Source organism: Rhynchophorus ferrugineus, unplaced genomic scaffold, assembly GCF_030347505.1.
Source record: "Rhynchophorus ferrugineus isolate W39M unplaced genomic scaffold, kcgeb_rfMv2 rfM8, whole genome shotgun sequence".
Lineage (NCBI taxonomy): Eukaryota > Metazoa > Arthropoda > Insecta > Coleoptera > Curculionidae > Rhynchophorus > Rhynchophorus ferrugineus.
Genome location: NW_027472587.1, coordinates 15,672,256 through 15,699,068, shown reverse-complemented (window position 1 = coordinate 15,699,068; position 26,813 = coordinate 15,672,256). Strand labels below are relative to the sequence as shown.

Below are 26,813 nucleotides of genomic sequence, written 5' to 3'. Positions count from 1 at the left end.
GTTCCTATATTATAAGTAAGAGGATATGGCGCGAAAATAATATATTTTTAAAGGTTAATTTTATCCGAACAAAAATGGCAAATGCAGATAGAATTAAAAAGAAATTACAAAATGCTCTTAAACTTAATGGATTTAACGTTAGAAGGTATTGTTCTGTTGGAATTCTTAAATGTATGGTAATTATAATGTTTTCAGTGCTTTTTGTTCCCATTTAATTGATACATTTCTCGAAGCAAATATTGACTTGAATTCTGCTGATGTTTTTGAAGAAACTATCAAAAATATTTGTACTAGTTTAGAACAACAGTGTCTATCTGGTCATAGTATCGAAAAGGAACATATAGACAAAACTATTGAGGTACAATTAAGGATTTGATAAAATGATAAGAATAGTTTTGTATTGCTTTATTTTAGGTTTGTTTACATTCTGGTTATGAACATAATGAAACAATATTTAGTGTAATAAGGGCGTTTGATTTTCCAAAATTATATTACAATCAAGATAGGAAGATATACTTACCTGATCCCAAAAAGAGTAAATTGTTGGCAGATGCTAATGTCAAAGCAAAAATGTTTCTGGATAGATATTCTTCTGTTCTTCAAAGGACTAAACGTACATTTGCTCAGACTTTGTTGAATGACGAAAAAAATCATCTTAAATTACAGACAGTTGATTATTTATTAACTCTATCTGAGGTACAATTAGATAGGACACTTATTTTAGGATCTTTGCTTCAAATTGCAGAGGGAAAATATTATATTGAAGATCCTACAGGAATAGTAGAGCTGGATTTAGTTCATGCAAAGTAATTGGTTTCTTGTTTTTATTATTTCATTTCTGATCATAATTGTTTATTATAGATATCATCCAGGATTTTATGCAGAGAATATTTTTGTCTTAGTTAATGGTTTTTATGAAGACAAAATATTACATGTGTCAACTATGATCCTTCCTCCTGGTGAGGACCATTTGGCTTCAAGGTAAATAAAGAACATTGTTTTGTTTTTTTTTTGGTGTTTACAAGTACAATTTCAGACATACATTTGGAAATTTGAATTATTTTGGAGGTCCTTCAGATGTCCCCTTAAAAGATTCCAAAAAATTGAAGAATACAATGTTAGAGAATAAGGATAAAATGTTAGTGTTTTTGTCAGATGTGTGGCTTGATCATCCACAGGTTTTTGAGAAATTGGAAAAGCTTTTTGAGCAAATGGAGAGTTTTGTGCCACCAGTAGCATTTGTATTCATGGGAAATTTTTTATGCGAATCCCACGGCTGTGAAATGATGTCTATTCTAAAAAAATTATTTAAAAGACTGGCAGAGATTATTGTAAAATATTCAGTGATATCCAATGTAAGTCATTTTGTTTTTGTTCCTGGTTTGACGGATCCTTGTACACCTCATATTTTACCTAGGTAATTGGTGTTTTTTTTTAAATTAAGATTACCTTGTCCTTTAACGGTATGTTGTAGATTGGAACTACCTAATTATGTAACAGCGGATGTGAAAAAAATTTTACCTAATGTAACATTTGCCACGAATCCTTGCAGAATACAATACTGTACTAAAGAGATCGTTGTTTTAAGGTCAGATATTTTAGCAAAAATGCTACAAGGAAGTTTACACAAGCCTATACGTGAGGAAATCCCGAAATGTGTTAGTATAGGTTGTTTATTTTCGAGAAAGGCGATAATGAATTTTTTTTCTATTTAGTTAACAAGAACCATCATTAGTCAAGGCCACTTGACACCACTGAGTCTGAACGCTTCCACAGTTCACTGGGATTTCGATTACTGCTTTTCCCTGTACCCTTTACCAGATTTGGTAGTGGTCGGCGATCGATCTGAGGCTTTTAAAGACCATTATAAAAGTAGCATTGTCATGAATCCCGTAAGTTTTTTTGTTTGATAGGCTTTTAACATTCTACTTATTCTCAATTGTTAGGGCCAGTTTTGTAGCGGCGATTTCTCCTTTAAAATGTATTATCCCACTAACAGTATAGAAGAAGCCATAGTCGATTGTTGTATTGACGTCAACGACGCGATGGAGGATTGATTTTGAGGTGAGATAAAAAGGAGTAAAAAAAGGCTACCAGATCTGAAGTTGTTTTATTAAGACAAAATGTATAATACAAATAAAAGTCAATATTTTACACACATTAAATACCCAGCATAGTGCATTAAATATCAGTTTCAGATATAACTGTAAATACATATAAGTATGATTTACCGTATTTTTTTTTGTTATTTTAAATAAAAAAATCCTTTGGTTGACAAATAAATTGGGGTATGCCGTAGGGTTACGCAAAGAACTGTAAAGTGCCAATGCTTGCATTCGCTTGATTATTTTTCTATGAAAATGAAAAAAGTACAAAGGATTAGGGGAGAAGTAAAAGCCTACTGGATCTAAATCGTTTTATTAGGATAAAATAATAAAAATTAGTTAATACTTTATACACAAATTGAATAAATATCTCTTACGATATATTGAATTTGTGTGAAAAGAGCATACTAAATATCGGTTTTGTCTAAAGTACTTTTTCATATACAATTGTAAATATATATAAATATAAGGTTTACAGTTTTTTTTTAAATTTCAATAACAGACATGCCACGGGTCTTCGGAAAATTGAATGCCGTGATCTCGTTAATAGGTAAAACAAAATTACCGTACAGGGAGGGCTCCCTATTTAGTGTTGTACTGATTACATACACACACTCACACATACATCCACGCGCACACTTCACCTCACCGAGCCCCGGCAATGAAAAAAATAAGCGCCGGGATTCGTTTGTTATTTGTTTATTTATATATACTTATATATACCTGTCGGATTATTTGCAAAATGTATTTACAGGTGCGTATCTAAAGACTGAAAAAACAGCGGTATTGTAATATCACACATATCTTACACTAATCGCTAATTTACAAATATAACAGCTCTCAGTACGAAAAGATTATGTACAGTATGTAGCGGTGAGTCCCTGGGGCCATCACACTGCGTATACGCGCCCCAGTGTCAGTTCCAAGGTCAAACCAGTTTCTGACGCTTGGGCGCCGCCAGTCAGGTCGACGTACTCGATTTTTCCATACTCAACCCTGCACATGATAAATGCAATGTTCAATTTACCAATAGTGATGGATAGTTCAGAAACTACAGCAAAAAACAAAAATCACGCAAAACTCACAGTATATGTTCTGTGGGACTATGTTAATTGTTTGTCCATTATGACTGTTTCGTTCTTATCTATCTTCTATAGTTATGATATGCAATAAGTACTAAATTACTAGTTTTATCATTTACAAATTTGAGATTTGGAAACAGGAATAAATATAAAAAAAAAGTTTTCTTTGGGCGTAATAATGTAATATTTAGTAACTTAAGTCATCTTTTTTTTCTTTCAGGCATGTTCTCTACACATATTCGTATTATTTTTATAATAGGGAGTTATTGCAGTTGCGTGTACGGTAATATATACATAATATAACGATATTACATATATACGCAATTGTTTTACTGTAATATTTAAAATAAATTTGTTTAAGCATTTATTAACTCTTTCTTTCTTGAGAAATCGCTGAAACTATGTTTCCTATAAGATTCCAAGCGTGGTTTTTGTTTTTTTTTTAAGTGTAAATCCCAAACACAGGCTAGCTGATACTTACGTTCCTTATCGTAGCGTCGTACTGCTTCCTCCCTCTCGGCGGCGTCGAAGTACCAGAGCGTGATGGCGTAGCGCGTATCGAAGGCTGGTTGTACCTCGTGGGGATTTCGTCTGTCTGACCAGAAGAATAATAGCCGATCGAAAAGAGGCTCTATGTCGGCAACCTTAAACACAAACAAAAAAAATCCAATTAAAATATTAAATAATTAGATCGATGCTGGAAAATGATCAAATAAAGAAAAATTCAATCAGAAGAACAACCTAATAAAAATCATAACTTACGCATGATTAAACTAAATTTAACTAATCGCCAAACTCGATGTTAGATGTCGACGTGACGCCATTTGGCTTTTCACAGACATCAACAATAAAATAATTATTTGTTTATTTCTGAATGAATCCTGACGAAAGTGAGATAAATACAAGTTTTAAAAGAGTAATTTGGATAGTGATACAGTTTCATACAAGTGATCACTTACTTAAAAAGGCAAAAATGTAAAAATTATTTCCTATATATTTTTCTGTTCATAGATCATCATTAGAGAAAACAGTATTATGGCCAGCTGAGGTTCAAAAAAGATTTAAGAACTATTCTACTAATTTAATTTTCTGCATAGTGTTAGATTTTAGTTAGAAAACTTTTAGTTTAGGAATCCTTTAAAGAAATTATAATGACTAGATATTAAATTCTTAACATGGAGAAGGAAGCATGACAAAATATAATGAGAAAAATTTACGTATTAGACTTTTTTCATTATATTTTATAACATCTGGTACTATTTGCCAGCTAGGAATCGAAAAAAAAAAGAAGATAATATTAAAAATAAAATGTTTTGATACTCCCGAAAATTATAGAACCAATATATCATTATCGTGAAAGTGGTATAAGCTCAGGATCAATATCCTATATATTGTTGCCAGCTAGAGTTTGAAAGAAAGAAGAAAAAACTGAAATTTTGAAATTCATAGCTCCTAAAATAAAACAGCTCATGCACATCGTAGATGCTGTCGAATATATTGCCAACTGCAGTTTGTATAAATTTATAAATTCTTGTTAAAACCAGAACGTCCAAATAGTATTGGATCATGTTGCCAAATGTCTACAAAATTCTTTAAAACGTTAGTTATATAATTAGAGGTTATAAACTAGCAAAAGTAAACCAAAGTTCATGCGACAACATTGTGACGTATTGACGTCATACATTTCGATTACGTGCATGGACTGTTTTATTATATGGGCTATAAATGTTCAGGGAGCCACTCAGTCCTATTGCTAGCTATTGTATCACAAAAAGAAGATAACACTATTATAACTAAAATTTCTAAGCATATCAATACGTTTTATTTTATTTCACCGACAGTCAGGTAGTTATCAATTAATGGGGATTGTATTCAAATTCCTACATAGGTAAAGTGAAACTCTAAATAGCGATACGGCATTTTATCGCTTCCTGAACGAGGTTGCTTAACAGATGGGAAATATAATGAAAAAGTTGTCGCTGCATTCATTACCCGTTATTATACAACCACCTATACGAGACGGAGAAAGCATAAGTACCGAGAACGGCAATCGGTGCTGTTGCCAGCTAGGAAATGGGAAGAGAAGACGTGCGATCACAAGATATACGTCGCACGAGTATAATTTCTAATTCACAAATGAAAAAATAAAACTGGACGATATCTTAGATTAACATCCTATCACATAGAAAAATATAAAGATCCCAAAAAAAAATCACGGCATTGTCAAGTACGCCGACTGATTTCGACCGAACAGATAACTACGGGCTCCGAACAGTAAACAAACGAAACCAAAACAATCGTAAGTCGTTATACGAGAGCGAGTAAATAAATAAATAAATCGGGTTATCGCGAGTGTTCGTTTACCTTGTCCTCGCGCCATCCTTCGGGGAATATCCTCAACAGTCCCCCGCATGTGTGCACGTCCCAGTTAAGATTAAGATAATAGATGGCCGTTATACACCTGCCGTCCCGGTTTGGGTTGTCTACGTGCTTCACGTAGTGTGCTCCCGACCCCGGGTAACACGCTACCATCGCCTAAAACAAAAGAGAAAAAACAATTGATTGATTGTTGATTGATGATTTTACATATTGTTTGATCAATTTTACAAGTTTAAAAGTCATCTGAAATAGGGATGCTCAAAAATATCGATAATAGTACAGAGTATCGAACTTTTAGTTGCAAGGTATAATATCGATTTTTTTAGGTCGATATTCTTTCAAAGAAAGTAATATAAATAATTAAATATATAAACATATGATATATATATATATATATATATATATATATATATATATATATATATATATATACTCCGTACTAGATTTATTTTAAAAAATATCGATTTAACAAAATATTTCTCTGCGGCAGACATCCCTAACAGGTCAATTGAAAACTCATCGGCCTACCATAGTAATACACTTTTTTTGGCAAAACTAGTTTTTTTTATTCAACATAATTCCCTTCAAGGGTGATACACTGAGTATAGCGACTCTTCAACTTCGATACCATTTTTGTAGTACGATTTGTCCTTTGCTTCAAAATAGGCCTCAGTTTCGGCAATCACCTCTTCTTTCGACGAAAATTTCTCCCCAGCGAGCATTCTTTTGAGATCTGAGAACGTCACGTCCACCCCAGCATTGTACGGCGATACCCAGTTCTAATTCTGTGATGCCTTTTCTATATAAATCTATTGCCAAATCTTTTTGACCTGAAAAATTCGATCTCAGAGGTGGCAAGCTAATTAAGGAGATACCCACTACTAACCTTCATTTTCTTCGTCGATTTTCAGCGCTTTAGAAATATATTCGAAAGCCCTTCGGTGGTGGTGTTTTTGTTTCGCTAAAAGCGGGTCTCCTGGTCCAGGTCCGGAGTTTCGCACCTGTGCCATTTCTGATATTTCCTCGACTAAAATACAACTGTTTCGTTCGATTTCGTCATTCGAGTTAATTTGATCATTCCGAGTGTGAACGAAATAATTCGACGAACGACAATAAACGAAACGAAGTATAAGAAAGATCTGGTACAACAAAGAACGGAGAATCGTAAACAAGAATATGATCGGGAATGAAACTATGTATAGATTTCGTTTGTGAACTGAGCCTCTGGTATATGTGGTAAACATCACATCATTTGTAGCATCGGGATCGCTTTTTCTTGATTTTTTACTTGGAGATTTACCACTTTGACTTTTTCGTACCATTCGGAGGCCATGCCATTTAACAAAGCGCGATTTTGCGCGATTACACAAATGCAAATAGGGCTCTAAGCACTAAGAGCCAGCTTTACACAAAATATAACTGAGGGATAACAACTAACTGATAACAACTAACTTGATACACCAACTTTAACTGACAGATAAACTCTAACTCCTTTTTTTATCTGATACAAAAACCTATGTCTTTAACTATGACTCATCCACTAGTATCCAGTAATTCCAGTATATTCAAATTGATAAAGTAAATGTTTTAATATTTAATTAGCACATGTATTTAAAACGTATTCCGGAATATAATTATTGAATTGTTTTCAAAAATATCAAATGATACAAAAATGTAGTCTTATTACAAAAAGAAGAGGACATTAATGTCAATGTCATTATATTCTCAAAATATTGTTTTTGAACATTTAAGATCCTATATGTTAAATTCCATTTCCATACGTTTATTTTTAATAATGTTGTTTCTATATTTGATTATTTGTGCATTATAATTGAACAGAATGGATCAGCAAGTGCGTATGTGTACATTTTTAGGTACATTCAATAAATACTCTGTTTCAGAATGAGGAATTACAAAATCTTGTTTCACAAGGAATCACCCTTTGGGGCAGATCTCAGGAAACTTTAGAAAAACAAGCTTTAAAGGAACTTGAGATATTTGTTGAAGAAAGTCATGAGAACAAAGCAACTGATAGGATATTATCCCAATTAGAAATAAAACATGGTAAAGATGAACAAATAAATAATAATCAGTTTGTAGCAAATATTTCATCAGGTAATGAAAATAAATCTAATTTGGAGAATGATGGCTGTAGTATTATAGAACATCCTACTTATAATGGCCACACAGATGGATCTGAAAGTGATTACATCCCTAGTGCTGGCGAATTATCTGATGAAGATTATGAGCCCTTTTCTGTAAAAAATAGAACAAGCAAAAAACCGATAAAGAGAAAAAGTCAGGACAAAACTTGCCAATTCAAAAAATCAAAAATTAAAGATGATGCCTTAGAGTCTAATTACAAAGCTAGACTTAATGAATATTATAACAAGGTAGAGAATGATTTGGAAAGAATTCAGAATGAAGATGATTTAGAAGAAATTAATGGTTATAAAAAAATTAAAGGTGGCTTCAAGGTACCTAAAACATTATGGAACAAATTGTATGAGTATCAAAAAGATGCTGTAAAATGGTTATGGGGTCTTCATCAAAAACCATCAGGTGGTATATTAGGTGATGAGATGGGTTTAGGAAAAACTGTGCAAATTATTGTTTTTCTGCATGCACTTCAATTTAGTAAAATTATATCAAAACATGGAAAATTTGTTGGTGTTGGTCCTACAATTATTGTTTGTCCGGCGACAGTGATCAATCAGTGGGTAACACATTTTCATGAATGGTCACCAGAATTTAGAGTAGCTATATTACATCAATCTGGAACTTATCAAGGCAATAAAATAAAACTAATTAATGAAATAAATAAGAGTAAGGGTATTATTGTAACCACATATGCCAGTATCTTAAAATATAAAGGTAACCTATGCGATTACAATTGGCATTATCTCATATTAGATGAAGGTCATAAAATTCGAAATCCCTTGGCAAAAATAACACTGGCAGTCAAGGAAATTCGTACACCCCACCGGATTATGCTGACTGGTAGTCCTATGCAAAATAATTTGTCAGAACTCTGGAGTCTGTTTGACTTTACTAATCCAGGAATGTTGGGTTCTCTGGCTACATTTACAGAACATTTTGTCAATCCTATAGTGCAAGGTGGTTTTGCCAATTCTAGTCCGATGCAAGAAGCAACTGCCCTTTCTGTTGCGTCAACTTTAAAAAATGTTATAACACCTTTCCTGCTGCGTAGGATGAAAAGTGAAGTGAAAAATGACATACAGTTACCCCATAAGAGTGAACAAGTGTTATTTTGTGCTCTGACTAAGGAGCAAAGGGACTTGTATTTAAGTTATTTGATGAGTGAGCATGTTAACGCGATTTTGAACAGAGGTGTAAGATTGTGGAGAAGCGACAATGCCATAAAAGCCAACATGTTGATTGCCATTACTGCCCTGAGAAAAATATGCAATCATCCTGATTTACATATGCTCCAATCCCCGGACTGTGATGAAACAAACATTGATAATAACATTGGGTATTATAAGCGGTCAGGTAAAATGGTTGTTGTATCAGCATTGTTGAAAATATGGAAGAAACAGGGACATAAGACCCTTTTGTTTTCTCAAGGAAGGTCCATGATAAGAATTTTCGAGTCGTTCCTTTCAAACTTTGGATATAGATATCTCAAAATGGATGGTACCACCAGTATCAGTTCTAGGCAGAGTCTTATCGATAAATTTAACCAGAGCGACGATTATGACGTGTTTTTATTGACCACGCGGGTTGGAGGTTTGGGCGTTAATCTAACAGGCGCCAGCAGAGTTATTATTTATGACCCAGACTGGAACCCGGCAACCGATAGTCAAGCTCGAGAGAGAGCTTGGAGAATCGGTCAGAACAAATCGGTGACGGTATACCGGCTTATATCAGCCGGTACTGTGGAAGAGAAGATGTACCAGAGACAAGTATGGAAACAGTTGTTGAGCAATAAAGTACTGGTGGACCCTTCAACTAATAAATTTTTCAAATCGTCGGACCTGTTCGATCTGTTCTCCTTGCCGGATTCCACCGAAACCAATCCGGAAACGACCAATATTTTCAGGGAGTCGCGCGTTAAAATCCAGGAAAAAATAAAGGAAAAGAAACCGCGCAAGAGGAAACCAAAATCCGGCGAAGCGGAAGACGCGGATCAAGCAGTCCAGTTCAGTCAAGACAAAATCAAACAAATGAAAGCGTTAGCTCAAAGAATCGCCAGAAATATGTCAGGCGAAAGCGACATGGGGAAAGGGGAAGTGAAGAAAACTTATGTACAAATCGAACTGGAGAAAGAAAGGCAGGAAAAACTGAAAGAAAAACAAAAATTGAAGAGTTTATCAGCTCCGGAATTAATTGAGTACAATAGATTGAAAGCTCGACCTAAAATAGAGGAAGAGTCTAATAAACTGGATGATAATACTACAAACATCAGTTTTGATAAAGCATTGGAACACAGTTCAAAAACAGCCAGTCTTTATCATCACAAATTACAAAATAAAATACCTCCCGTTAATTGCTCGAGTTCGTCAGGGCAAATAAAAGAAGAAATAACGGAAACTCAACAGACGTGTAATAAAAGAAAACACAAGGAATCGGTCGACACGTCTGGGAGAATTGACGGTGAAGATGTCGAGGGTCTCGTTAAAAGAGAGAAGAAAAAATTGAAAACGGAAAAGTCTGTTACCAATGATAATTTCATTTTGGAGCATTTGTTTTCTAAAAAGGGAGTTGCGGGTGCTTTAGAACACGAATCAGTATTAAATGGCTCGAAAAAACCTAGCAGTTTGAAAGACCGCACACAAGCCGACGAGAAAGCACAAAAAGCGCTCGATGCTTTGAAAAAATCTAGATTGAATAGTTGGAGATGGTAGTTACTAATTTATTGTTTAAATATGTGATTTTTTTTGTACGTTAAATAAAAAACTGTTAAAGAATTATTTTTCTTTTAACTAAATAATAAAACTTTTTTTTTAAACTATTTGATCTTTAATAAAAAAAAACTATTTTTAACATTAATTTCTAAAAAAACATTAATTTTGGTTTCTCAAACAAAGTTTTTCCTCACACCTTGTATTTTTTGACAATATACAACTTGAGCAAACAGCTAACACCTCATCATCGCCATATACTTAAAGGAAAAAATTATTCAAATATCAGCCCTTAAATAGATATATACTTTTAAGTGTGTTTGAGGCACTAACTTTTTGCGTCCTTGGTAAATTCCAAAGGTAGTATGACAAGATTGAATATCAAATAAATAAATAATTTTTTTTTGTGTAGACAATCCGTGTCACATATAAAGTACCAACAAAACACCAGATGCTCGATCCTTTGAAAATATCTAAGTTAAATATTGGAGGTGTAATTATTGTATTTATATATTTTATTTTTTGAATGTTAAAAAAATTAAAATATGATTAATTTAACAAACAATATAACTGATGAAAAACTTTATTGAAAAAATATTTCACCTTTCAACAAAATAACAATTTTTGCCCATTAATTTATTTTTTAATGGAAGTTTTCCTTAGCATCTTATAAGTATTTTTTGACAATACATAACTCAAGCCAGCAGCTAATGTAGTACCACCTGTTATATACCACAGACTTTGCAATGCTGGATGATCTATATAATTGAAAACAGGAGCAGCAAGTGTAGTTCCCACTAACAGTAACTGAACAGCCGTATTTACTTTACTGATGAATGTAGGAGCCAACTGAGCCGTTGCATGGGTTGCATCAAAATATCTAACAAATGTTCTCTAAAAACATAATATATAGGGGAAATTTAATATTAAGTAAACCGCAAGATACTAACTGGAGGGGGCAGTGATATATATCTTATCACAAAACCAGCTATAACTAATAACACATCCCTTGTAATGATCAATCCAGTTAGAGCAATGGGAATCAGATCTGCATAAGTTAAACTTAGGAACAATGTTGCAATTAAAATTTTATCGGCCATGGGGTCCAAGAAACTTCCCATTTTTGAAGACTGACTTTCCCATGTCCTAGCTATCCATCCGTCCAACTAAAAAATTAGATATGTGATTTAAAACATACTATTTATACTGGTAATTATTATACCAGGTCTGTTATTGCAGCAAATCCTAAAACTCCAAGAGCAAAGTGAAAGTTACCTTGAACTATTAGGAATCCTAAATAGGGGGACACTACCATTCTTGAAACACATAACAAATTCGGTATAGTATAAATATTTTCTTTCTAAAAATATTTATTTGTTGATTTGCAGAAAAACAACCACTTATTATTACCTCAACTATTTCCTCTACTTTTTCTTTAACTTTAGTTTTTGTATCTTTAATATCCTGCAGTATTATATTGCCCCTTTCCTTAAGCCTCTGTTCAGTGTCACGCAATTTACCCTTATTTTGTTCCAGATAGGCCTTAAGCTCTTCTTTATGTTTTGAAAATTTAGTTTGTCCATGGCTGGAACTTGTACAATATATTCTATAGTTATAAGTTCTTAATAGTTTCGGCAATCGTCTATCGTTTACAATTTCGTGCATACATCTGTATAATTTCGTTTGGATAATATTTCTTTTACATAAAAAGTTATTAAATTGACTGACATCTTTGGTATACAAAATCCTAAGCAACACTGAACGATATTTAAGGATGTCCATTATTCATTTTAAAAAATTAAAGTTTTGAATATAAGGGTTAAAATGGGATCTTCTTCCAATAAATGAATATTTTATAATCTGTAGTATATTCGTTCCTATATTATAAGTAAGAGGATATGGCGCGAAAATAATATATTTTTAAAGGTTAATTTTATCCGAACAAAAATGGCAAATGCAGATAGAATTAAAAAGAAATTACAAAATGCTCTTAAACTTAATGGATTTAACGTTAGAAGGTATTGTTCTGTTGGAATTCTTAAATGTATGGTAATTATAATGTTTTCAGTGCTTTTTGTTCCCATTTAATTGATACATTTCTCGAAGCAAATATTGACTTGAATTCTGCTGATGTTTTTGAAGAAACTATCAAAAATATTTGTACTAGTTTAGAACAACAGTGTCTATCTGGTCATAGTATCGAAAAGGAACATATAGACAAAACTATTGAGGTACAATTAAGGATTTGATAAAATGATAAGAATAGTTTTGTATTGCTTTATTTTAGGTTTGTTTACATTCTGGTTATGAACATAATGAAACAGTATTTAGTGTAATAAGGGCGTTTGATTTTCCAAAATTATATTACAATCAAGATAGGAAGATATACTTACCTGATCCCAAAAAGAGTAAATTGTTGGCAGATGCTAATGTCAAAGCAAAAATGTTTCTGGATAGATATTCTTCTGTTCTTCAAAGAACTAAACGTACATTTGCTCAGACTTTGTTGAATGACGAAAAAAATCATCTTAAATTACAGACAGTTGATTATTTATTAACTCTATCTGAGGTACAATTAGATAGGACACTTATTTTAGGATCTTTGCTTCAAATTGCAGAAGGAAAATATTATATTGAAGATCCTACAGGAATAGTAGAGCTGGATTTAGTTCATGCAAAGTAATTGATTTCTTGTTTTTATTATTTCATTTCTGATTATAATTGTTTATTATAGATATCATCCAGGATTTTATGCAGAGAATATTTTTGTCTTAGTTAATGGTTTTTATGAAGACAAAATATTACATGTGTCAACTATGATCCTTCCTCCTGGTGAGGACCATTTGGCTTCAAGGTAAATAAAGAACATTGTTTTGTTTTTTTTGGTGTTTACAAGTACAATTTCAGACATACATTTGGAAATTTGAATTATTTTGGAGGTCCTTCAGATGTCCCTTTAAAAGATTCCAAAAAATTGAAGAATACAATGTTAGAGAATAAGGATAAAATGTTAGTGTTTTTGTCAGATGTGTGGCTTGATCATCCACAGGTTTTTGAGAAATTGGAAAAGCTTTTTGAGCAAATGGAGAGTTTTGTGCCACCAGTAGCATTTGTATTCATGGGAAATTTTTTATGTGAATCCCACGGCTGTGAAATGATGTCTATTCTAAAAAAATTATTTAAAAGACTGGCAGAGATTATTGTAAAATATTCAGTGATATCCAATGTAAGTCATTTTGTTTTTGTTCCTGGTTTGACGGATCCTTGTACACCTCATATTTTACCTAGGTAATTGGTGTTTTTTTTTAAATTAAGATTACCTTGTCCTTTAACGGTATGTTGTAGATTGGAACTACCTAATTATGTAACAGCGGATGTGAAAAAAATTTTACCTAATGTAACATTTGCCACGAATCCTTGCAGAATACAATACTGTACTAAAGAGATCGTTGTTTTAAGGTCAGATATTTTAGCAAAAATGCTACAAGGAAGTTTACACAAGCCTATACGTGAGGAAATCCCGAAATGTGTTAGTATAGGTTGTTTATTTTCGAGAAAGGCGATAATGAATTTTTTTTCTATTTAGTTAACAAGAACCATCATTAGTCAAGGCCACTTGACACCACTGAGTCTGAACGCTTCCACAGTTCACTGGGATTTCGATTACTGCTTTTCTCTGTACCCTTTACCAGATTTGGTAGTGGTCGGCGATCGATCTGAGGCTTTTAAAGACCATTATAAAAGTAGCATTGTCATGAATCCCGTAAGTTTTTTTGTTTGATAGGCTTTTAACATTCTACTTATTCTCAATTGTTAGGGCCAGTTTTGTAGCGGCGATTTCTCCTTTAAAATGTATTATCCCACTAACAGTATAGAAGAAGCCATAGTCGATTGTTGTATTGACGTCAACGACGCGATGGAGGATTGATTTTGAGGTGAGATAAAAAGGAGTAAAAAAAGGCTACCAGATCTGAAGTTGTTTTATTAAGACAAAATGTATAATACAAATAAAAGTCAATATTTTACACACATTAAATACCCAGCATAGTGCATTAAATATCAGTTTCAGATATAACTGTAAATACATATAAGTATGATTTACCGTGTTTTTTTTTGTTGTTACTTTAAATAAGAAAATCCTTTGGTTGACAAATAAATTGGGGTATGCCGTAGGGTTACGCAAAGAACTATAAAGTGCCAATGCTTGCATTCGCTTGATTATTTTTCTATGAAAATGAAAAAAGTACAAAGGATTAGGGGAGAAGTAAAAGCCTACTGGATCTAAATCGTTTTATTAGGATAAAATAATAAAAATTAGTTAATACTTTATACACAAATTGAATAAATATCTCTTACGATATATTGAATTTGTGTGAAAAGAGCATACTAAATATCGGTTTTGTCTAAAGTACTTTTTCATATACAATTGTAAATATATATAAATATAAGGTTTACAGTTTTTTTTTAATTTCAATAACAGACATGCCACGGGTCTTCGGAAAATTGAATGCCGTGATCTCGTTAATAGGTAAAACAAAATTACCGTACAGGGAGGGCTCCCTATTTAGTGTTGTACTGATTACATACACACACTCACACATACATCCACGCGCACACTTCACCTCACCGAGCCCCGGCAATGAAAAAAATAAGCGCCGGGATTCGTTTGTTATTTGTTTATTTATATATACTTATACCTGTCGGATTATTTGCAAAATGTATTTACAGGTGCGTATCTAAAGACTGAAAAAACAGCGGTATTGTAATATCACACATATCTTACACTAATCGCTAATTTACAAATATAACAGCTCTCAGTACGAAAAGATTATGTACAGTATGTAGCGGTGAGTCCCTGGGGCCATCACACTGCGTGTACGCGCCCCAGTGTCAGTTCCAAGGTCAAACCAGTTTCTGACGCTTGGGCGCCGCCAGTCAGGTCGACGTACTCGATTTTTCCATACTCAACCCTGCACATGATAAATGCAATGTTCAATTTACCAATAGTGATGGATAGTTCAGAAACTACAGCAAAAAACAAAAATCACGCAAAACTCACAGTACATGTTCTGTGGGACTATGTTAATTGTTTGTCCATTATGACTGTTTCGTTCTTATCTATCTTCTAAACAGGAATAAATATAAAAAAAAAGTTTTCTTTGGGCGTAATAATGTAATATTTAGTAACTTAAGTCATCTCTTTTTCTTTCAGTCATGTTCTCTACACATATTCGTATTATTTTTTAATAGGGAGTTATTGCAGTTGCGTGTACGGTAATATATACATAATATAACGATATTACATATATACGCAATTGTTTTACTGTAATATTTAAAATAAATTTGTTTAAGCATTTATTAACTCTTTCTTTCTTGAGAAATCGCTGAAACTATGTTTCCTATAAGATTCCAAGCGTGTTTTTTGTTTTTTTAAGTGTAAATCCCAAACACAGGCTAGCTGATACTTACGTTCCTTATCGTAGCGTCGTACTGCTTCCTCCCTCTCGGCGGCGTCGAAGTACCAGAGCGTGATGGCGTAGCGCGTATCGAAGGCTGGTTGTACCTCGTGGGGATTTCGTCTGTCTGACCAGAAGAATAATAGCCGATCGAAAAGAGGCTCTATGTCGGCAACCTTAAACACAAACAAAAAAAATCCAATTAATATTAAATAGGCTACAGCGGTGCAGTGCTAATTAGATCGATGCTGGAAAATGATCAAATAAAGAAAAATTCAATCAGAAGAACAACCTAATAAAAATCATAACTTACGCATGATTAAACTAAATTTATCTAATCGCCAAACTCGATGTTAGATGTCGACGTGACGCCATTTGGCTTTTCACAGACATCAACAATAAAATAATTATTTGTTTATTTCTGAATGAATCCTGACGAAAGTGAGATAAATACAAGTTTTAAAAGAGTAATTTGGATAGTGATACAGTTTCATACAAGTGATCACTTACTTAAAAAGGCAAAAATGTAAAAATTATTTCCTATATATTTTTCTGTTCATAGATCATCATTAGAGAAAACAGTACTATGGCCAGCTGAGGTTTAAAAAAAATCTAAGAACTATTCTACTAATTTAATTTTCTACATAGTGTTAGATTTTAGTTAGAAAACTTTTAGTCTAGGAATCCTTTAAAGAAATTATAATGACTAGATATGAAATTCTTAACATGGAGAAGCAAGTATGACAAAATATAATGAGAAAAATTTACGTATTAGACTTTTTTCATTATATTTTATAACATCTGGTACTATTTGCCAGCTAGGAAACGAAAAAAAAAAAGAATATAATCAATATCTCAATCAGGATCAATATCCTTGATATTGCCAACTAGAGCTTGGAACAAGGAAGAAAAAACTGAAATTTTGAAATTCATAGCTCCTAAAATAAAACAGCTCATGCACATCGTAGATGATGTCGAATATATTGCCAACTGCAGTTTGTATAAATTTATAAATTCTTGTTAAAACCAGAACGTCCAAATAGTATTGGATCATGTTGCCAAATGTCTACAAAATTCTTTAAAACGTTAGTTATATAATTAGAAGTTATAAACTAGCAAAAGTAAACCAAAATTCTAAGTTCATGCGGCAACATTGTGACGTATTGACGTCATACATTTCGATTACGTGCATGGACTGTTTTATTATATGGGCTATAAATGTTCAGAGAGCCACTCAGTCCTATTGCTAGCTATTGTATCACAAAAAGAAGAAGATACTATTATAACTAAAATTTCTAAGCATATCAATACGTTTTATTTAATTTCACCGACAGTCAGGTAGTTAGTTATCAATTAATGGGGATTGTATTCAAATTCCTACATAGGTAAAGTGAAACTCTAAATAGCGATACGGCATTTTATCGCTTCCTGAACGAGGTTGCTTAACAGATGGGAAATATAATGAAAAAGTTGTCGCTGCATTCATTACCCGTTATTATACAACCACCTATACGAGACGGAGAAAGCATAAGTACCGAGAACGGCAATCGGTGCTGTTGCCAGCTAGGAAATGGGAAGAGAAGACGTGCGATCACAAGATATACGTCGCACGAGTATAATTTCTAATTCACAAATGAAAAAATAAAACTGGACGATATCTTAGATTAACATCCTATCACATAGAAAAATATAAAGATCCCAACAAAAAATCACGGCATTGTCAAGTACGCCGACTGATTTCGACCGAACAGATAACTACGGGCTCCGAACAGTAAACAAACGAAACCAAAACAATCGTAAGTCGTTATACGAGAGCGAGTAAATAAATAAATAAATCGGGTTATCGCGAGTGTTCGTTTACCTTGTCCTCGCGCCATCCTTCGGGGAATATCCTCAACAGTCCCCCGCATGTGTGCACGTCCCAGTTAAGATTAAGATAATAGATGGCCGTTATACACCTGCCGTCCCGGTTTGGGTTGTCTACGTGCTTCACGTAGTGTGCTCCCGACCCCGGGTAACACGCTACCATCGCCTAAAACAAAAGAGAAAAAACAATTGATTGATTGTTGATTGATGATTTTACATATTGTTTGATCAATTTTACAAGTTTAAAAGTCATCTGAAATAGGGATGCTCAAAAATATCGATAATAGTACAGAGTATCGAACTTTTAGTTGCAAGGTATAATATCGATTTTTTTAGGTCGATATTCTTTCAAAGAAAGTAATATAAATAATTAAATATATAAACATATGATATATATATATATATATATATATATATATATATATATATATATATATATATACTCCGTACTAGATTTATTTTAAAAAATATCGATTTAACAAAATATTTCTCTGCGGCAGACATCCCTAACAGGTCAATTGAAAACTCATCGGCCTACCATAGTAATACACTTTTTTTGGCAAAACTAGTTTTTTTTATTCAACATAATTCCCTTCAAGGGTGATACACTGAGTATAGCGACTCTTCAACTTCGATACCATTTTTGTAGTACGATTTGTCCTTTGCTTCAAAATAGGCCTCAGTTTCGGCAATCACCTCTTCTTTCGACGAAAATTTCTCCCCAGCGAGCATTCTTTTGAGATCTGAGAACAGGAAATAGTCTCTGTGGTCCAGATCTGGAGAATGCGGTGGATGGATGGATTTTTCCCATCGTTTCCACTAACTTGTGACACGGTGCATTGTCTTGATGAAGCAGCTCTTTCTTTTTCTTCAAATGCGGCCGTTTTTTGGCGATTTCGTCATTCAAACGGTCCAATAACGCTATGTAATAGTCGCTGTTGATGGTCCTTCCTTTTTCAAGGTAGTCAATGAAAATTATTCCATGCGCATCCCAAAATACAGACGCCATAACCTTGCCAGTCGACTCTTGCGTTTTTCCGCGCTTTGGAGCGGGTTCATCATGTGCAGTCCACTCGGATTACTGTCGATTGAACTTCAGAGTGGAATGATGGAGCCATGTTTCATCCATTGTCACATATCGATGCAAAAACTCGGGTTTATTACGCTTGATCATCTTCAAACACTGCTCCGAATCATCAACTCGCGAAATTCCTTTTTATCTTTTTTTTTTTCACAATAACAAAAGTTGCTTCACTCAAAATGCTATAATTCACAAACTAATGATCCTACAGCTGTTAAGTTTATACACACATATTTTGAGGGTTAGGGTTAACTAAAAAACATGTGGATTAATTCTAGTAGCGCCATCTATGTGTCAGACCGGGGACTTTTCAATGGACTTGTTAATCTGCAGTGGCTCGATTTGGATTTAAATTCGATAATTCGTAAATCAAATATTCAATATTGTTAACACCCGAACAAGTGGCAGGAGTGTCATTCCTTTGTCATAATCACCAACATTTCAAGATTGTCGAAGTTACATTAAAGGAAAGCAGTCATTTCGTTTCCGTCATCTTGTTTTGTTTTTTGATTTTAGGCGTTTGGTCACTTTAATTTAATAATGCGAACTAGGGATGCCGAAAAATATCGGTATCAGTATATTTTTGAAAAAAATATCGATATATTTTTGGCCAATATATTGATATTTTTTTAAGCCGATATTTCTTAAACATTAAAAAAATTTTAATAATATATACTGTTTAATTGGTACTTAATTTTGAAGGTTCAATAATTTTTAAATCAATATATTTTGCGATTTTTTTTCTCCGATATATTTGATTTAAAATATCGAAAACAATATATCGATTTTTTTCTCGGTGGCCACCACCCCTAATGAGAATGACGTAACCGACGCAGATGACACTTGGTACTATTGCCAGTTACGTGTTGAAATAAAAAGAAGAAGAAACTAATACCAAAACATAACCTATGCCCGACTAAATTAAATTTAACTAACTCAACGTTATACCGGCGTTACAGATGACATTTTTTTCTCACAGTTGTCAACAATAGCTACTATCAATATGCAATAAAAATATAATATACTACCAAAAATTAACTATAATTTAAAAATAAGATTTTGGGATAAATTTTTTTTAGTAATGATATTTTTTTCGCGGTCGATATCCCTATTTCAACTGTTACTTAACTCTATTTACATTTATGTTTTTGTTTTCAAGTTAGGTCTTCAAACACGTCTTAATTTTAAACGTTATAAACAAAAGTAATTTGTTTATTTTAATGTAAGTTGGAAAGACAGCGCGAGTGAAACAATTCAAAAAATCATCTCCGAATAGCATAGAAACACCTCGATATTGACAATTGCATTCGGCCGAATCACGGTCCTTGACGGGGTTGCTACTTTCATCGATCTCCGACGGTTGTGGTTACGTGACGTTCCGCATCTCTCCCTGAACTCCCGGACGTGTCATCGTCGGTGCAGTCGTGACACTAACCTGGTGGGAAACGACTTATCTGGGTTGTATATATCAATCGCATAGATTATTTCAGTTTACGGGAATCAATAAAAGATTACATGGTATTTAGCACGGAAATATCGGCGATACTTAGGGAGTTGCATCATGCAAACCAAAATATCAAGGAAATACAAAAAAAACTAACCAGTTCTCTTTTAATATCGAATGCGATGTGGTTTTTTAAAACATCACACTAAATATAGAATTAATAACATGGCTGCAAGGTCTTCAGGCACAAGTTCAGCAGCCTCGACCTTAAAACGTCAGCCAGTTTCCGTCCATAAAAGATCATGCAGCCTCAATAGAGACGATGGGGGAAAGAACGAAGAACATTTCGCCTTTTTCGACGAAAGAAACAACCGTACGTCGGGTAACAAACGCAATTTTAATGAAATCACGTCGGCCACGGCCTGCTTGGTTTCGTGCGCGCTAGTGCCGTAACAACATCGATCGATTTTTTGGGCCTTGCGTGAGCTGTCTAGTCGCACGTACGCAAATGGACACACGTCGACCAAAAATCTATCCCAAGACCAAGTATCGACGATTTCGTTTGATTCATGTGGAATATGTAAGTTGGTGAAATTAAACCAGAAAAGCAATGCAAAACTGCAACAATCTCAAACTCTAATCACAATCATCAAAATCATTGATTAATTCAGAATAACTTTGATAGTGACACGCGAGTTACTCCAATAGTAAGAAGTAAAAAATATTTTCTATTCTTCCGAGAATATTTTCGGCTAATTGCTAATAAAGTCATGAAAAAAAAATTAATTATTTTAATTAATTACATCTTACATTAAATATAATAAAAAAATGGATAAAAAGGAATTTCGCGTTTTTTCGAATATTGCTTTTTGAAGCGCAAAAATATAGTTAAAGAAAAAACTTGGCTTGATTCTGAGTTTTCGGACACTGCCCCAGGAAAATCAACCATCAAGGACTAGTCTGCTAAGTTTAGACGCGGTGAAATGAGCACCGAAGACGGTGAACGCAGTGGACGCCCAAAAGAGGTTGTTACCGACGAAAACATTTAAAAAATCCACAAAATGATTTTGAATGATCGTAAATTGAAATTGAATGAACTAGCAGACACTGTAAAGATATCAACTGAACATGTACATCATATAATTCACGAATATTTGGATATAAGAAAGCTCTGTGCAAAGTAGGTGCCGCGCGAGCTCACTTTTGACCAAAAACAACGGCGAGTTGATGATTCGGAGCAGTGTTTGAAGATGATCAAGCGTAACAAACCCGAGTGAACCGCACACGATGAACCCACTCCAAAGCGTGGGAAAACGCAATATTCGGCTGGCGAGGTTATGACATCCGTATTTTGGGACGCGCATGGAATAATTTTCATTTCGTTCATACCTTGAAAAAAGAAAGGTCCATCAACAGCGACAATACATAGCGTTATTGGGCCGTTCGAAGGACGAAATCGCCGAAAAACGGCCGAATTTGAAGAAAAAGAAAGTGCTGCTTCACCAAGACAATGCATCCTGTCACAAGTTAGTGAAAACGATGGCAAAAATCCATGAATTGGGCTTCGAATTGCTTCCTCATACACCGTATTCTCTAGATCTGGCCCCCAGCGAGAATTTGCTGTTCTCAGATCTGAAAAGAATGCTCGCTGGGAAGAAATTTTCGTCGAATGGAGAGGCGATCGCCGAAACTGAGGCCTATTTTGAAGCAAAGGTCAAATCGTACTACAAAAGTGGTATCGAAAAGTTGGAAGGTCCCTATAATCAGTGTATCACCCTTGAACGGAATTTTGTTGAATAAAAAAGAACTAATTTTGCCAAAAAAATGTGTTTTACTATGGTAGGCCAGGGACTTTTCAATTGACCTGTTATATCGATATTTTATTTGACTAAACCAGAAATATCAATAGTGTTAAAAAAATGCTCTCAATTAGGACTTCTATCGATGTTTTTCGTGCATCTGCCCATTTCATAATCGCAATTAGCCGGAGTGAGAGCGCTAGAAAAAGATGAAAGGTAAATAATGTTTTCAATGACAATCCGATTGATGGAGGAATGATTAATGCGGAAAAAAAACGTGTTGCAATCGCCTCACTATTGGATAATTCTGCGCCGAAATATACTTGGTGTAAGGTATCTGCGTTCATTCAGTCACGTAGATCGTCCGAATTTCGCTATAGCCGTAACGGTCTCTCCCGCCACAAAAACCGACGCTACGACCTCATTCTATCATCGGACCGAATCTGCTATCATGGAAAATTAATTAGATGCAAAAATACACGCCATCGTACAGTTTTGCAATGTCGGAGACGAAAAAATCAACAACGACCTTGCCAACCACATATTCCACACGCAAAACCCAAAGGCAACTATGACAAATCGCTTTTCAACCGTTGTTGCTCGATTTTCGAAAATTATCGACGAGATCACGTAAGCCTAGACACCCTTTTGTTTAAACATAACATAGTTTATACGTTTTTCTAGGTTATACACTCGAAAGGGAGATTAAAATAATGGCGAGATTAAGAAGGATGATAAGATGACGGGACATAACCTTAAAAAATTATAAATAAAGCGCGTTACGAGTGTCAATACACGTATTGATAAAACCGCGGATTATTATCAGACCACTCATCTGGGTTTTTCTCAAAACACAACAATCAAGACAGGTGTAAATTGAATGGTTTTCTGTTCATCTATCGTGTAATATATCGTTTGTCACGTAATCCGGAGATATCGTGTAGTGTGCAAAATAAAACAATGAAAATGTCATTAATTTGTGAAATATATTTTAAGAACTCGGCTTTTACAAATCGTCGATGTTTTTTTTAACGCAATTTCACTTATTCTCATGGAAATTGAAAATGTTTTGATCGACGACCTATTGCCATTTGCCTGCTACAACCATAATTCCATCACTATGCAATTTGTGTGGTCGAAAAACTGAAACAAGTATTTTTCACGCGCTTCTGTTGTAGCCTGCTTCACACCAGACCAAAGACCGGAACAAATAACAGTCAGACAGGGCAAGGTCCGGTCTATACGGTGGATGCATCAAAACTTCCTAGTCGAGTAATCAAATATGTACGCGTTAGTCTTAGAATGGTAGAAAGAAGAAGAATTTATTTTTCCCTCGAATATTTGTTATGTACAAAACAACCAAATAGTTTTAAGATATTTCTCAAATTGTACCAATCTATTATCGATATAAATAATGGTTTTAAAAAACTACAATAATTTTGCGGCTAAACTCGTAAAACGCTATGTCATTCTGCAAACTCGTAATTCTCTCAGATACCAGAAAAAACCAGATCGTTGAATAGATCCTGAAATCTATGAATCTCATTTCAGATCATAAGTATTATTATTTATGATCGTAAATATATTACTTAAAAACGTTGTAAAAGATATAAGGAATAGCGAGATCACGTCGTCTATGAATGTTATCTAAAAAAAAAAGAAAATCGATTGTATTATCGCTTCCGCTAATTTTCTAAATTGAAACGTCGATTGTTTCGCTCATTCAACTATAATGAAAGTTTGCTATGGATTCATTTGTTGCGATTTTATTCGAAACGTTTTAAAAATATAAATTCTCGCGTTTTGAGTAGTTATACCAAGGACTTTGGGTTCCGAAAGTCCTTGTAAAAACATTACAGACGGATGATTCAATAACAGGAAGTAAAGACTCGAGGTTTACGACGAGAAAAAAAACTACATAATTCATTGTTAACGCCGCTTTATTGAAGATACGAAATATGGGTCGCGTAGGATATCACTTTCTTCGCATATGATAGCAATTAGAGAACGTTCACATTCAGATAGCATGGCTTACCAGATCGTTAGAGCCCTGATAATTATGATTGTTCCATAATGGAGATATAATTTTGATTTTTAACCTTGTAATGCATGATCGGGTTGACAAAAAGGGACTCGCTCGAATATGGATAGAATTCGTTTCTAAAATCCGCAAATTTTCAGATACGTACGGAAAATCTAGTAGTTCATTGACATTTATAACAAATGAGGTCAGTATAATATGTTCACGTCATATTCGCTGACATTTTTAGTCTTCAATAATTTTATTTCGGAAATAGTCCGCGGTGTATAGAGGATATAACTTGTAGTAAAATCCTTGTACACGATGACCTCGATCAATTCCAAGGTTTCACACTAAAATAGCTTTGGTTATAATGCGTTTTTGGGACTTTACACTGATGATAATCATCCAGAACATTAGGAGAATTAACAACAGACATAACGACGCCAACTCAAATTGATATAACAGTTTGCAACGGTTACTCGATTGTCAATATTTACATATTCAAATCATATGACGTTTTAGGTTATGTAAAATGCGAATTTTTAACATCGCAAAGATTCAAACTAACGAAACGTCAAACAGATTGAACGCGTTGCTTAACTGTGGAGGCCGATATTGTTGTTTTTCCCCGGCATTGTTATTCCCTGACGACGTTTCGTTTTGAGAAACGGCCCGTTATAAATATTTATTCCGTTGACTTTTTCAATAAGCCTCGTATCAGTTTCTCTCAGCCGTCGGCGTACGTGACCGGCCTCACATGCCCTTGAGGCGACCGCCCAAGTCAGTGACGTTTCGCCAATGCGAGAAAGTGAAATGGAAGATGTCTATGTGGGCGGAGCCGGAGTTGGCAAACGCGGCGAATGACGACGTGCGCTGGTACTCGATCACGTTTATTTTTTTCCCATTGAACGGGCCCAGAAGAAGAAACGTAAGATCGTTTCGGTGAATGGATGTTCCGGAGGGTCAGATTGTCTAGGAATGTAAATAAATAATTGGGTCACGGATTGACACATTTTACTGATAACGGGGCCGTTAGACGCGCTTGATTTTGCCGGATTGGGCGAACGAAGCCGTATCCCGCCGCCAATTCGATCCCTTCCACCGTTTTTGCAATGTATTTTTCTTCGCAAAAACTTGTTTTCTTTTATGTCAACATCTACAGTAAACACAACATTTAAATTCTGGCTTATTAAATGATATTAAATATTAAATCACGGCACTTGAAATATTCGTTAGCAATTTGACGATAATCGCAGGGAATTGATTAATAAACTTCTCGGAACAATGTGTGTTTGTAAACAAACATATGGTTTTGATTCATAGGAACGATTTAAATGGAAAAACCGATCACTCCGTAGAGTCGTGCTAGTTATAGTAATAAACGGCTTACCTTTGTCCGTCCATTGATGTTGTACTGCCTCAATTTTCCATTGTTTACCATCCTGTTGGCTCTGGTTATAAGCGTATCAACCCTTCCTATGAGGAATCCGATGTTTTGGCAGTCTTTTTCCTTTCCGTCCACCCAACAGATTTTATCACTACGTATTGTCTTTAAGTCTTCTTTCGCTTTCCCTTTCGTGGACACCAACTGACCATCTCTTAAAGCGCCTTTGTTTTTTATATGAAGCACCTCGGCTAACACCTTCTTGCCTTCCTCATATCCTAGGAAATTGTCCAAAACACACAAACCATAATCACTTAAATCTTGTATGATGTTCGTGCACATTACTACATCGTCTTCAATGTTGTGTTGGAATGGTGCTGAACTGTTGTTCAGCGATACTTCGGGGAAATATTTTAAACCTTTGGGTTTGGGCTGAACAATGTTTTCTCCCGCGATGGGCATGGCTGAATTCGCGTTTTTAATGGCTCGTTCAGTCGAACTCTTCTCGTCGAAGTTGTTATTCAGTGCCAGGGTTAAGGTTTCCCCTGCAGCACTTAATATTTCACTTTCTGAACTGCCCTCGATGGGTATAGATGTCGAATTGTTACTGTGATATGTGTGACCGTATCTCTGTTCAACGGAACTGCTACCACCGGGTTCACTCAGTAAATTCGACGAACTCGATATGTGTGTGTTGCAGTTCACCTTGTGTTTTTTCCAGTCCTTTTTTTGATGCTCCTTTGAACAATACAACGTAACTTTACAACGGGCACAGCGAAGTAAATTTTCTCCGAACCCGCAAACGTTACAACCCACCAAGCGTGCGTCTGACTGTGAGCTCATTTTTCAAATTCTTGCACCTTAAGTACCACCCGTTCGCCTCTGACATGCGGTTCACAGGCATTTAATTCGCTATCTTGCGCTTATCTGGATAGATGGAGCCACTGTCCGGGAAACAGCTGATGACAAATATTTATTTTAGATATTTATAGCGTGATACGACGAAGTAACTGTATTCCAATAAATATCGCTACAATGTACACCACAGTAAATAGCACAATTTTTACAGACCTATTTTGCTTTACATACACCTACTTAACAAAAAACAGATTTAGTCATCAATCTTCTTGGATTTTTTCTTCCTAACAAATCACATTTTTTGTTTACACATTCATACGTTTTTTAAGTAATGCACCAAATTTATAATTGCTATAAAAAATTTAATATTTCTATCACTATTAATAGAAATGTCAAAATGCGACATGTCACTCTTCTTTTCTAAGATTAGGCGTAGTTTTTCATAAAAGACCACTTTATGGTGCTTTCGTA

At 34.5% G+C, this 26,813-nt stretch overlaps 7 protein-coding genes across 10 annotated transcripts; 3 read left to right on the top strand and 4 right to left on the bottom strand.

Moving 5' to 3' along the window:
- Positions 1-7: 7 nt before the first annotated feature.
- LOC143201230 (DNA polymerase epsilon subunit 2-like) lies at positions 8-2,165 on the top strand. Its single transcript, XM_076412154.1, has 8 exons — positions 8-145; positions 196-358; positions 415-806; positions 862-981; positions 1,037-1,417; positions 1,475-1,658; positions 1,716-1,892; positions 1,947-2,165. The coding sequence occupies exons 1-8, from the start codon at positions 75-77 to the stop codon at positions 2,055-2,057; spliced, it is 1,599 nt and encodes a 532-aa protein (XP_076268269.1). The 5' UTR covers positions 8-74; the 3' UTR covers positions 2,058-2,165.
- A 237-nt stretch (positions 2,166-2,402) lies between these two features.
- On the bottom strand, positions 2,403-5,751 carry LOC143201234 (prolyl hydroxylase EGLN3-like). Its single transcript, XM_076412157.1, has 3 exons — positions 5,552-5,751; positions 3,669-3,831; positions 2,403-3,101 (listed from the first exon to the last, which is right to left on the bottom strand). Exons 1-3 carry the CDS (start codon positions 5,717-5,719, stop codon positions 3,067-3,069), a joined length of 366 nt encoding a protein of 121 aa, XP_076268272.1. The 5' UTR covers positions 5,720-5,751; the 3' UTR covers positions 2,403-3,066.
- Positions 5,752-6,101: 350 nt separating this feature from the next.
- LOC143201232 (spastin-like) lies at positions 6,102-7,028 on the bottom strand. The gene is made up of 2 exons (XM_076412156.1): positions 6,453-7,028; positions 6,102-6,396 (listed from the first exon to the last, which is right to left on the bottom strand). The coding sequence occupies exons 1-2, from the start codon at positions 6,886-6,888 to the stop codon at positions 6,236-6,238; spliced, it is 597 nt and encodes a 198-aa protein (XP_076268271.1). The 5' UTR covers positions 6,889-7,028; the 3' UTR covers positions 6,102-6,235.
- A 99-nt stretch (positions 7,029-7,127) lies between these two features.
- Positions 7,128-10,497, top strand: LOC143201229 (DNA excision repair protein ERCC-6-like). 2 transcript variants are annotated; one of them, XM_076412153.1, is made up of 3 exons: positions 7,266-7,418; positions 7,468-7,630; positions 7,682-10,497. In XM_076412153.1, the coding sequence occupies exons 1-3, from the start codon at positions 7,407-7,409 to the stop codon at positions 10,432-10,434; spliced, it is 2,928 nt and encodes a 975-aa protein (XP_076268268.1). In that variant the 5' UTR covers positions 7,266-7,406; the 3' UTR covers positions 10,435-10,497. The 2 variants fall into 2 exon arrangements, with proteins under 2 accessions (XP_076268267.1, XP_076268268.1); XM_076412152.1 differs by having other exon boundaries at positions 7,128-7,418; positions 7,468-10,497.
- Positions 10,498-10,998: 501 nt separating this feature from the next.
- Positions 10,999-12,245, bottom strand: LOC143201227 (putative cardiolipin synthase (CMP-forming)). Its single transcript, XM_076412150.1, has 4 exons — positions 11,842-12,245; positions 11,654-11,791; positions 11,382-11,597; positions 10,999-11,325 (listed from the first exon to the last, which is right to left on the bottom strand). Exons 1-4 carry the CDS (start codon positions 12,211-12,213, stop codon positions 11,068-11,070), a joined length of 984 nt encoding a protein of 327 aa, XP_076268265.1. The 5' UTR covers positions 12,214-12,245; the 3' UTR covers positions 10,999-11,067.
- A 66-nt stretch (positions 12,246-12,311) lies between these two features.
- LOC143201225 (DNA polymerase epsilon subunit 2) lies at positions 12,312-14,537 on the top strand. Its single transcript, XM_076412146.1, has 8 exons — positions 12,312-12,449; positions 12,500-12,662; positions 12,719-13,110; positions 13,166-13,285; positions 13,339-13,719; positions 13,777-13,960; positions 14,018-14,194; positions 14,249-14,537. The coding sequence occupies exons 1-8, from the start codon at positions 12,379-12,381 to the stop codon at positions 14,357-14,359; spliced, it is 1,599 nt and encodes a 532-aa protein (XP_076268261.1). The 5' UTR covers positions 12,312-12,378; the 3' UTR covers positions 14,360-14,537.
- On the bottom strand, positions 14,397-26,764 carry Hph (HIF prolyl hydroxylase). 3 transcript variants are annotated; one of them, XM_076412148.1, is made up of 5 exons: positions 26,556-26,720; positions 25,491-26,443; positions 17,749-17,919; positions 15,901-16,063; positions 14,397-15,401 (listed from the first exon to the last, which is right to left on the bottom strand). In XM_076412148.1, the coding sequence occupies exons 2-5, from the start codon at positions 26,325-26,327 to the stop codon at positions 15,367-15,369; spliced, it is 1,206 nt and encodes a 401-aa protein (XP_076268263.1). In that variant the 5' UTR covers positions 26,328-26,443; positions 26,556-26,720; the 3' UTR covers positions 14,397-15,366. The 3 variants fall into 3 exon arrangements, with proteins under 3 accessions (XP_076268263.1, XP_076268264.1, XP_076268262.1); XM_076412149.1 differs by having other exon boundaries at positions 26,580-26,702; XM_076412147.1 differs by having other exon boundaries at positions 25,491-26,764.
- Positions 26,765-26,813: the final 49 nt, after the last annotated feature.

Excerpts from the sequence above, each read along its gene's own strand:
- LOC143201230 (XM_076412154.1), top strand. The coding sequence starts at position 75 with ATGGCAAATGCAGATAGAATTAAAAAGAAATTACAAAATGCTCTTAAA. Across the intron at positions 807-861 it reads CTGGATTTAGTTCATGCAAA|ATATCATCCAGGATTTTATG; the intron begins GTAATTGGTTTC and ends TGTTTATTATAG. Across the intron at positions 1,893-1,946 it reads GTAGCATTGTCATGAATCCC|GGCCAGTTTTGTAGCGGCGA; the intron begins GTAAGTTTTTTT and ends CTCAATTGTTAG.
- LOC143201234 (XM_076412157.1), bottom strand. The coding sequence starts at position 5,719 with ATGGTAGCGTGTTACCCGGGGTCGGGAGCACACTACGTGAAGCACGTA. Across the intron at positions 3,832-5,551 it reads AAGGATGGCGCGAGGACAAG|GTTGCCGACATAGAGCCTCT; the intron begins GTAAACGAACAC and ends TTTGTGTTTAAG. Across the intron at positions 3,102-3,668 it reads ACGACGCTACGATAAGGAAC|GGTTGAGTATGGAAAAATCG; the intron begins GTAAGTATCAGC and ends TATCATGTGCAG.
- LOC143201232 (XM_076412156.1), bottom strand. The coding sequence starts at position 6,888 with ATGGTACGAAAAAGTCAAAGTGGTAAATCTCCAAGTAAAAAATCAAGA. Across the intron at positions 6,397-6,452 it reads AATCGACGAAGAAAATGAAG|GTCAAAAAGATTTGGCAATA; the intron begins GTTAGTAGTGGG and ends CGAATTTTTCAG.
- LOC143201227 (XM_076412150.1), bottom strand. The coding sequence starts at position 12,213 with ATGGACATCCTTAAATATCGTTCAGTGTTGCTTAGGATTTTGTATACC. Across the intron at positions 11,598-11,653 it reads TTGCTGCAATAACAGACCTG|TTGGACGGATGGATAGCTAG; the intron begins GTATAATAATTA and ends CTAATTTTTTAG. Across the intron at positions 11,326-11,381 it reads ATATATCACTGCCCCCTCCA|AGAACATTTGTTAGATATTT; the intron begins GTTAGTATCTTG and ends TTATGTTTTTAG.
- LOC143201225 (XM_076412146.1), top strand. The coding sequence starts at position 12,379 with ATGGCAAATGCAGATAGAATTAAAAAGAAATTACAAAATGCTCTTAAA. Across the intron at positions 13,111-13,165 it reads CTGGATTTAGTTCATGCAAA|ATATCATCCAGGATTTTATG; the intron begins GTAATTGATTTC and ends TGTTTATTATAG. Across the intron at positions 13,720-13,776 it reads ACACCTCATATTTTACCTAG|ATTGGAACTACCTAATTATG; the intron begins GTAATTGGTGTT and ends GGTATGTTGTAG.
- Hph (XM_076412147.1), bottom strand. The coding sequence starts at position 26,327 with ATGAGCTCACAGTCAGACGCACGCTTGGTGGGTTGTAACGTTTGCGGG. Across the intron at positions 17,920-25,490 it reads ACATCAATGGACGGACAAAG|GCGATGGTAGCGTGTTACCC; the intron begins GTAAGCCGTTTA and ends CTTTTGTTTTAG. Across the intron at positions 15,402-15,900 it reads ACGACGCTACGATAAGGAAC|GGTTGAGTATGGAAAAATCG; the intron begins GTAAGTATCAGC and ends TATCATGTGCAG.